The sequence below is a fragment of the Arachis hypogaea genome, chromosome 18, assembly GCF_003086295.3.
Source record: "Arachis hypogaea cultivar Tifrunner chromosome 18, arahy.Tifrunner.gnm2.J5K5, whole genome shotgun sequence".
Taxonomy (NCBI): Eukaryota; Viridiplantae; Streptophyta; class Magnoliopsida; order Fabales; family Fabaceae; genus Arachis; species Arachis hypogaea.
The window spans coordinates 116,846,013-116,857,149 of record NC_092053.1 but is presented as its reverse complement, the minus strand read 5'-3'; the positions used below and the strand labels follow the sequence as shown (position 1 = coordinate 116,857,149).

The 11,137-nt window shown below is 31.0% G+C and overlaps 1 protein-coding gene across 1 annotated transcript in view; it reads left to right on the top strand.

Annotated features, from left to right (window-relative positions):
* The first annotated feature begins 6,117 nt into the window (after positions 1-6,117).
* Positions 6,118-11,137, top strand: part of LOC112770953 (glycosyltransferase-like KOBITO 1) — a 6,229-nt gene continuing 1,209 nt past the window's right edge. Inside the window, exons 1-10 of the mRNA XM_025815465.3 lie at positions 6,118-6,865; positions 7,483-7,632; positions 7,761-7,813; positions 7,976-8,084; positions 8,178-8,312; positions 8,400-8,444; positions 9,442-9,629; positions 9,717-9,858; positions 10,219-10,265; positions 10,358-10,445. Coding sequence (XP_025671250.1) covers positions 6,503-6,865; positions 7,483-7,632; positions 7,761-7,813; positions 7,976-8,084; positions 8,178-8,312; positions 8,400-8,444; positions 9,442-9,629; positions 9,717-9,858; positions 10,219-10,265; positions 10,358-10,445 — 1,320 coding nt within the window. The 5' untranslated portion in view covers positions 6,118-6,502. The remainder of the gene's footprint in view (positions 6,866-7,482; positions 7,633-7,760; positions 7,814-7,975; positions 8,085-8,177; positions 8,313-8,399; positions 8,445-9,441; positions 9,630-9,716; positions 9,859-10,218; positions 10,266-10,357; positions 10,446-11,137) is intronic.

The following is an 11,137-nucleotide window of genomic DNA, read 5'->3' as shown; positions in this document are numbered from 1 at the left end:
TAATAAAAAATAGTTTAATTTAGCGGTATTTAAATTATTTTTCATTTCTCAAGTCTCTTTTTTAAAACTTACATTCAAATATAATTAAAAAATAAAAAATATATTTTTTTTGTCAATAATTTATTTTCTATAAAAAATTATTAAAATACTTATTAACAAATAATTTATATCCATGAGACGTTTAAATAAGTTTTTATTTCAAAAACAAAGACTCCGAATAAAAAAATAAAGTAAATAATCAAACTAAAAGGCAAAATATAAAAAAATATTTTAATTATAACACATAATTAAATATATGCATAACATCTTTAATCTGATATTATGTTAATATTAAATTAAAAAATATAAAAAAATTAATTATTTTAAGAAGAAAGAAAGAAAAAAAATTGTAAATTAAGTTTATATTATTTTATATAAATATATTTTTTAGATACAGGTTTAATTTTTGTGATACTTATATATAATTCTAATTTTAAATTATAAATATTAGTTTATTTATAATAGTTTATCAATAGGCGTTAACGTGCCAAGTAATTCAGTCTTTTATTATTAGATGTGTATAAAAATAAATAGAAACAACATTAATTAGGATAAAATTATCTATAATTTAATTAAAATATTTTTAAGTTCAAGTTTTAAAAGTAAAAATTAATTTTTTATAAATTATATATAATAAATAATATTTTAAGTATAATTAATAATATTTAATAAAATTTATTTTAATATATATAATTTTTGCTCTTATTTTTAAAAATTTTTGAGTATGTCACTAAATACAGCACAATAATCCCTCAATTTGAATAAAGTTTAATTCAATTATGAAAGCACATTCATCGTGTATATAATACTTTAAAATAAAATGTATATTTGCAAGTGTTTAAATAAAAATTGTATTATATAATAATATATTTTTAATAAAATTTACTACAACAACATTTTTTTAATTTTAACAAGAAATATAATTATTGATAGGGATAAGTATTGTTTTGATCCCTAACGTTGAGGGTCAAAATCAAAATCGTCTCTGATGTAATTTTTTATTTAAAATCATCCTTAACGTTACATTTTATTTTAAAATCGTCTTTTTTAATAATTTTTTTTAAATGACAAAAATACCCTTTTTTTCACCATTTCATTCTTCTTGTTCTTCTTCTTCCGGGAGAAGAAATTCTCTTGTTCTTCTTCTTCTTCTGGTTCTTCTTCCAGAAGAACAAATTCTTCTTCCATTAACAAATTAAAAATACAGATTCAACAAAAAAAAAAGAACACACAACTCAAAATCAGAAATTCAAGAAATCCAAAAACAAATTCTTCTTCCATTAACAAATTAAAAATACAGATTCAACAAAAAAAAAATACACAACTCAAAATCAGAAATTCAAGAAATCCAAAAACAAATCAACAATGAATCCAAAAAAAATAACAGCAATTCAGAAATCAAAACAAGAACAAAACCAACAATAAAAATTAGGGATTATGATGAACAAATCCATTATTCCAATCCAGATTCAACAAATCAATATCAGATTCAATAAATCAAATCTAGATTCAACAAATCAACATACAACAATGATAAAATCAGTAAATAACAAATTAAAATTAAATTAGAAGTAAAAGCAGAAGCACTCAAGCAGAAGCAAAAGTAGAAAGTAGAAGACGAAGCAGAAGATGCAGAAGCAGAAGATGCAGAAGCAGACGATGCAGAAGCAGAAGCACTCAAGCAGAAGCAGAAAGTAGAAGATGAAGCAAAAGATGCAGAAGTAGAAGAAGCAGAAACAGAAATCGAAGCAAGAAGCAGAAGCGGCGAGGCGGCGAGGAGCAGCGGCTGGGTAGATCGGCGGTGGCAGGAGCATGCATGAACGGTGGCGACTCACTCTACGGCTGGGTAGATCGGCAGTGCGAGCTCCTCTTCCCGGCGACGCACTCCACGGCGGCGGCAGATGCAGAGGCTGAAGTAGGACCACCGGTGGGCTGGGTATATCGCGGTGGCCTCCTCCCCTCCCTCCTTCATGTTTCCTTTCCCCCACCCCCAGCCCCCCCCCCCCAACAAACAAAAACGCGTTTCCTCTCCCCCTTCCCCCAAATTGCGTTCTTTTTTTATTTTATATTTTTTATTAAAAGAAGGGTAGTTTAGTAATAAAATAAATAATTTTATTAAAAAGGACGATTTTAATATGGAAAAAAACGTTAAAGATGATTTTAAATCCAAAATTACAATAAGGACGGTTTCAATTCTGATCCTCAACGTTAAGGACCAAAATAATACTTATCCCTTATTGATACGTAGTATGATTTGGGGACTCTTGTGGATGACAAAAATGGGCTTTTCAGTTCAAGCATTTGTGTGGGACACACGTTGTGATTGACAATAGAAGTTTGCGATGAATTGTTGCTATATTTAAAATGAGGCACCAAATTTTTTAAAATTCGATAAACTATCCTGGTACTTGAAGAACCAAAAAATTCTTTCCTCATATTAGAAGCTTCTTTATTTTAGTTTGAAGTTATAAATTTGTGTAACACTCTACCACATAGAGTCTTATACTATAGTCATAAAATTGAGATAGCAAAATATTACGACACCTAAAAATAAAATCATATATATAATTATATTATAGGTTAACATTTGATTCCGATGATGGTTAGGAGGTTCAGAGGGGTTGGATTGGGGAGTATTAGATAGTCTGCCCTTAGCTAGTTGTCTATTTCATTTTCATGGTTTAGTTATATGTTGAAAGTTTTAGGATTGCCTTCGACTTTCTCAAGACAATATATATTAGATATGTGGACGCTGTTACCATTATGAGAATCTCTGGTTCTCACCCCATGCGAATTTTATAGTTTTTAGATGTATGCAGGACTTGAGGCTCCTCGTTGAAGCATGCTGGAAGCTTCTGATTAGCAAAGATATATATATATATATATAATAACCTCTAAAAGGAGTTAATACAGTACATGTATATACGGTGGAGATAATAAGTATCTATATAATTACATATAACCAAAATAAAGCCCCAAAAGATAAAGATCTTCGCTAATCAGAAGCTTCCAGTATGCCTCAGCGAGGAGCCTCACGTCCTGCATCTGAAAACTACAAAATTCGCATGGGGTGAGAACCGAAAGTTCTCAACATGGTAATAGTGCACACATATCTAACATATAATGTCTTGGGAAAGGCGAAGACAATTCTAGAACTTCCGACATATAATTAAAGCTTATAAACATAACTATACCATGAAAATTGTAACTCTTGACATTCTACTCTTTATACTTATGTATTATCCTTTTCTGTTTTTTCGGTTTGCATTCACGCGAGCAATGCACTTTTATTTTTACGACTTATTGTTTAAATTTTCTTTCAAAACTCCTCGAATATATATTCATTTCACCTATAATATATATTATATATATGATTTTATTTTTAGGTGTCGTAATACCTCCTACCTCAATTTTATGACTATAGTATAAGACTTTGCGTGGTAGGGTGTTACAATCTGGTTTGTGAAACTATGGATCTATTTATATTTTAGTTTCAACTTTTATGAAATACTTATAGTTTGGAGTATAATTTTAAATGTGTCACAAATTTGAGTATTTAAATTGTTAATTTCATATTCAGTATTTAACAATTACATAATACAATATAGCAATATCTCAATCTACTATTCTAAATTTTAATAACAATATAAGAAATAAATTAAACATCACTAAATTTAGCACCATAACATAAATTGTTGTCTTCCTATAAGCTATGAAATTCAGTCATAATATATTAATTGTCTTCTATTGACATAATTTTACGCCTTAAACTAAAGTATATTTTTCTCAATTTTAGTCCACTTAAAATTGATGAAATTAGAATTGTAAATATAATTTCAAGTAAGAATGTGGTTAGGGTTCTACATTTTAGTATTACCTCCAAATGATTTTTGAATTCTCTATTTGGTCCTCATCACTTTTGGTAACTTCAATCTTTCCTCTATCTTTTTCAAAAGGATCAACCACTTCATTCTAATTAGCATTAGTTTATATGTATATGAACCAATATATTCATCAAGTCAAGAAAAGTATTTGCAATGTGAAATTGCGATCTATAATAAGCAACACTTCATCATAACAGTAATGAATTTTGAAAAACAACAAAAGTAAAGGTTTACTTTAAAATAAGAGCAAAAAAAAAAAAAAAAAAACATGTTCGAATTCTGTATGGTGCTAGATTCAAACAATATTGTATATATGCCACAATAACATGGTGTTACGAATCTTTTCTTGCCTTGATTTACCTTTTTCTTTATAATCCCAGTGGAACCTAGAACCGGATTCCAGTGCAAATTGTTTCCAACTTCACTGCTTTCCTCCACGCTTGTGAAGAAGAATCTCTGCCTTCTGTAATCATAGTCTTTTTTAGGAGAAAATTACGTTTTTACACACAATAAAGACAATGAAAAATGAAAAAAAAAATCCTAAAGAACTTTGAACCACCAGATGATAACCCATTTTATGGAACAACAGCGTTTTACCAAAGGTTTAGGGGCGATTTGTCCTTCTTAGAAAGGAGAGAAATTCACATAAATACGTTATTGATACATCAAGAAGAAGTGACGGATCCAAAAAATTTTGTGAGTGGGGCAAAATAAATATAATATGATAATAATTTTTATAATTATACTTTGTTATTATAAAATATAATTAGTTTTTAAATTATCTAACCAACAAATTAAAATACTAAAATAATAATTTAAATAATAATATAAAAATTAAATTTCATTTTTTTAAGTTTTATATTTTAAAAAGATTAAATAATTTTTTTATTATCAATATAATTAAATGTCTATCTTTTTATATATGTTATTAAATAATCATTTAAAATTTCATCGCTAATAATTACGAAATCAATTTTTTATAATATTCATATTTAAATTTTTTTTTAACTGATGTTGTCCTAGAAAAAACTAAAGTTAACTTAAAAAAAATACTAATAATTAATGAATAAATAGTATTATTTTGATTTCTTATTTTATTATTATTATTATTATTTATTTAATCATTTTTTATTTAATAGTCAATATAAAAAAAGTCGCAAAGAACTAGGTATTCATTGAAAAAATTCCGAAGAACTAGATATACATTAAATATATATATATTCTAAAAAAAAATTTTAGATGTCATATTTTGATACAATTTTTTGTAAGTAATATTAAAAAAATAAAATATTTTTATTTTAAAAAATTTATAATTTTATGTCAAGTGAATTTTTAAAAAAATTTTTAATTGTGAATGACTAAATTTTTATAAAAAATAAAAAAAAAAATTTAGAGATCAAATTTTGTTCTAAATATTTTTATGCATCTTTTAAATATTTATTCAAACGTTGACAAAATAATTTAGATTAAATGAATATGTTATTTGTTAAATATAAATTTTTTTGTCCCTTTTAATAAATATAATATTTATTAGTTATTTTTATCGTAATTTTCATTCAAAGATTATTTTGTCTGCGCTTTAATTTTTTGGATAGTAAATTAGTAGTTACTTCTATTTTGAACAAATAATCATATATATATATATATAATAACAAATTTATTAGTTACAATTATAAAATAACAAATTTATAATTATTTCACTCATTCTTTTTAAAGGTTATTATAACAAATTCATTTGAGTTTTGAATTACCATTTTTTTTACATAATTGAAGTTAATAAGTGAAGTTCAATTATAATGGGGTTAAATTTAATTATATAGTGAAGGCAAATAAATTTTGTTACTATGTATTAATTAAAAAATTTAAACTTCACTGGGGACAACAAGTGACCTACTGAAAATTGGATTATACAAACATGAAAATAGATAAGAACCGATTTGAATTTTATAATTGATAGAAAAAGTAAAGTCTAATTGTGTAAATTGTTAGGAATAAAAAAGAATATTTATTTTATATTTTATTATATATTTTTAAATATAGATAATTAACTGATGACTAAAATAATAAATTATATTTAATAAATTAAAAAATATATTAAAAAATGCTTCTAAAAAATGTCATATAAGTTTTATGGCTAAGTGTAAAAATTAAATTTTTATATAATAGATTAGATCCAGCAGACAGATAGACTTCTCTCCAAAACAGCATTCTTCTTCCAAATAATCTGATATCATCCTCTACGTAAGCTATAACCATTGCAGCCATTGATCACAAATCATCCATGCTGGCAATCCATCCATCCATTAACAACAATAAAACTGGTGTTTGTAATTGTAAAGTAAAGGACTAACAAGATGCACGTAAGAAAAGATCCAATATCAAGTTAATTGAAAAAAAAATAGGACCAACTTGATTCGAAGGTTAAAATTTTGGACTAACTTGAGCATTCAATCTATCACCGTCCTGGCGTACTCGAAGCTATAGTCAGAGTCACAGTCACGACTCACGACTCACGACTCACGATTAGGTTATGTGACGGGTAAGCTGTTAGTTCTGGTGCCAACCACCGTGGATCAACGATGCCGAGCCACCACCAACTCCACGTTCCTCTCCGCAGTAACCCTTCCTCCTCCTCCTCCTTCGCCTCACTATCTTCCAACTCTTTCGTCTCGAAGATTCTTCTCCTCCTCACCCTCCTCCCAGTTTCCTTGGCAGCCATAGCATTCGTCCTCCAATGGCGAGGTGGCATCACAGATCCAGCTTCCCTTTTGTCCCCTCCTGGTTCTCACCACTTCCCTGGTATGGCAGACCCTTCTCCTCTCTCCCCCCTCTCACACTCCTCCTCCGCCTCCGACTGTCTTAATCTTGGCCGCACCTCTTCCCCCTCCTTCCCTTACTACCACAACTGGAAACTTGACTATGCCGCTAATATCAAACCTAAGGTTCATTCTTTTCTTTTCCTTTTTTACTTCCGTGATTTGTATTTTGGTTTGGGTTATGCCTATTTTGACTAAACTTTTGTACTTTCCAGTTCCAACTGCAGAGATTGGCTACCTGGTACTGTACTAGTTTTGATTTTAGGGTTTGGTACATGTTGAGTTTGTAGTTCTCAATCACTTCAAAGTTCAAATTTTGAACTATTTAAAGGTGTTTTTGCTTTTGCTGTTTCATTTAATCATGTGATGTGTCCGTTTTTGCTCTGTTTTGATGGGAAACGCGGGGAATTTTCATTTATTATTGTTTCATGGATAAACAATTTGGGATCTATCCTTGTTGAGTTGTACATCGCTCACAGTACATCATGAATCCTGATGATTTCTGTTAGTGATGATGCATTAAGCTATATATCTATGTTTGATAAGTTGTTTTGTAATTTGAAATCTTTGTCATTGTTGTAATTTGCTGGTACTTGCTAGTTGTTGATTTCTGGTTTTGCTTCTGAAATCTTGTTATCAACAAAGTATAAAAGGAAGATTGTTTAGAACTCTGTTTGTCTTATCTTACAAATTTCTTGAAAACATTGCTATTGATCTAACTGCATTTAATTCTTGATGTTCAGATCTGTATTACGACTAGTACATCGGCAGGGCTAGAACAGATTCTACCTTGGATGTTTTATCATAAAGTCATTGGAGTGACGAACTTCTTTCTCTTTGTGGAGGGTAAGGCTGCTTCTCCTGAAGTATCAAAGGTCTTGAAATCAATTCCGGTAAGTTAACTAACTTGGTACCTTATCCATATAGCAGAACCAGAGCAGGTCTTTGGATCTATTTTTGTTTTCTGATTTTCTAATCCTTAATAATATATTATTTTTATTTGGTTATCTTATTTCATCAGGGTGTCAAGGTTGTATATAGAACAAAGGAGCTGGAAGAGCAACAAGCAAAGAGGTTTTTACCAATTTCTTAACAACTCTTATCTGTTGAATTTATTTCTTTTAGTTTACAAATTGTAGATAGTTCTTGAGATTTTTCAATTCCTGAGAGACCCTAAATCTTCAGCTTCTGAGATAGTTTTGTTATTATTATTCTTTATATCGTTGATTGCATCAGCCGAATTTGGAATGAGACATGGCTAGCAGGTTTCTTTTATAAACCATGCAATTACGAACTTTTTGTGAAGCAATCCCTCAATATGGAGATGGCTATTGTCATGGCAAGGGTATGGTTTTGCAGCACACACTGTTTAATAAAAGTTATCATTTGGTGCCTACTTTAGATAATTATCACAATATTTTCCACGTTTAAACATCAGGATGCTGGTATGGAGTGGATTCTTCACCTTGATACGGATGAATTAATACACCCAGCGGGTGCTCGAGAGTATTCTTTGAGGCAGTTGCTTCTTGAGGTTCCAGGAAATGTAGACATGGTCATATTTCCCAACTATGTGAGTAGAATTTGCTGGTTCATGCTTCCTTCATGGAACTGGTAAGAACTTCAGTGGTGTAATAATGCTTGTGTCTATGGTTTTCAGGAGAGCAGTGTTGAGCGAGATGATATTAAAGAACCTTTTAGTGAGGTAAGTTGCTGAAGCTGTACATAGTCATTTGCCAGAAGTTTCTGTTCTACTTATTACTTAACAAAGAACCCTTTGGAGTACCTGAGTTTGTAGAATCAGTGAATAACAAAAGGAATTTTGACTTTTGGAATCATGAAGATCTATTTTTCTATTTGGTTTTACTTTTAAGGCTTAGTAGAGGGAAAAGAATCACTTAATTTAGTTATTGAAGATAGTCGTAAAATAGCTCCCTTGCCTTTTATATACAGCAGAAGAAAAGTTAGTGGGGAGGGCGTCAGTGAGGGACGATTCTATTATAGGAGAGAGAGTTGAGAATGTATATGAGAGAGGTGAAGGGAATTAGAAGAGGGAAGGAGGAATTTAGGCTGGGCAGGACCTTAGGAGAGTGGTAGCTTCTCTAATGCTACCTTGTTCTCTACTTTTTCTGTGTTTTATTCTTCCATTAATTCACTCACAGAGACTGGAATGGTATCACCCTGATGCCTTCCACCTCCTCTGTTCTTTCTTCATGCTCACTTCAACTCTCTCCTCTATACTTCTGCTCTTTACACTTTCTGTCTTTATTCTGGTGCGTATGCCTATTCTTAATATCTGTGGTACGAAGCTATTACACCTTACTATACACAGTACTGGTATACTGTATAGGTTCCACTTACCCCTTTCCACTTTCACACACACAAACACCCTGAACTTTTAGCATAGCTAACAATCACCTGTAATAGTCATAACTTAATTCAACAATGAACCTTGTAGCCATTACTGGACAACAATTATTGACCAGAATTAAAAGGCATAGATTGATTTCAACGGTTCAACCAATTATTGTGCAATGGAATGAATTTTAAATTACTGAATTTGTAATCCTTAGATTTTAATTGAGCAGTACTTTGTAAAGAGGAAACCGATAAATCATGTATTGGTTTCCTTATAAATGCAGTTGCATGTTTTGGCATTGATACTTCTATCTCCTTCATTTTCTCCTGATCTGTTGATTCAGGTATCAATGTTTAAGAAGAATTATGACCATCTTCCAAAAGATACATACTTTGGCAATTACAAAGATTCTGTACGTGGGAATCCAAACTACTTTTTGACTTACGGAAATGGTAAATCAGCTGCCCGTATACAAGATCATCTTCGTCCAAATGGTGCACACAGATGGCATAACTACATGAAATCCCCAAAGTATGTTCTGTTGATTCTTTATATTTATGTCTCCCCTTGATGTTTTTTCACTTATGAGTTCCATGATGTTCTCCTGAATTATGCTAGTGAGATCAAGTTGGAGGAGGCTGCTGTTTTGCATTACACATATGCTAAATTCTCAGACCTCACTTCCAGACGTGATCGCTGTGGTTGCAAACCTACCAAAGAAGATGTAAAAAGATGCTTCATGTTGGAATTTGACAGATCTGTGAGTTCATGAACTCTTTTTCCACCTTATTCTTTTACTTTCTTTTCTGTCCACTTAGCCATTTGGTTGAATATTGGGAAAAAAATGGATTTGTCTTACCCGGTGCAGTATATAATTAGATTACTATAGTTTGAATTTAAGGTTGACCAATCGTCACAGATTCTAGTTGCTAAAAAATAGGGAAAAAGGGTTTGGGCATGGTGGGGACTGCTTTCCCAACTCATAAGTTATGGCTCACACCTCTTAGTTCCCTCAATTGTTGGACCATTCTGCTCTGTGCTCCCATTTTTTTCCCCCCAGCTATGAGAATCAGGTGTATATTCTGGAATGAAATTTCCATTTATGCCATATAAATTTCAGGCTTTCATCATTGCTTCAACAGCAACTGAGGATGAAATGTTGAAGTGGTATGTTAGCTTAAATTCTTGATTTTTACACATGTTCTCCATGTCCTTTGCTTTTTCTACTAAAATCATTTAGTTTTTGCTTCCTACTCCAGGTATAATGAGCACGTTGTGTGGGGTGATAAAGACGTGAAGTTGAAACTGCTGAGGAAGGGGATATTGACTCGCATATATACTCCCATGGTAAGCATATTCATTATTTATTAAAAAACGTGGATCTTATATTTGATATGGAAAAGAATCTGTTAGAACCTGGTACCTCAACAATTTTAGAAGTAGAACCACCACAGAAACAGACCAAAAGTGCAGAAATCGATAGAACATGAGATGGAAAAGAATCTGTAATAACCTGGTACCTCAACAATTATAGAAGTAGAAAAAACTACTGAAACAGACTAACAGTTGCAGAAATAGTTAGAACAGTAGCAGAATTAGAAGAATATAGCAGAGAATTGAGATGAGATGAGATGAGATGAGATGAGTGTATTATTTATTGTAAGAAAAAGGGGGATAGTAAGATGCTACCTTCCAAGAGACTACCTTCCCCCAGGGCCTGATTCTAGTCTATTTTCCTAAATGATCTACTCGAAGTCTCGAATCCTCATTCTCATTCTCATTCTTCTCTCTATCAGAATTAGCACACATTATGTTAGGGACTTAGGTATTATGGGGTGTTCAAAGTCTCAGATCGGGTAGTATGCGATGCTTGATGTTGTATATAAGGAGAGTGGTTCTTCCCCCTTATCAGCTAGCTTCTAATTGTGATTTCCCACTTTCCTTAGATACTTAACACATTACTTCTCCAAAACCATACATTGGATATGTAACAGAGTCATATGAAAAGAAAGAAGATACTAACACTCTAATATGTCAGC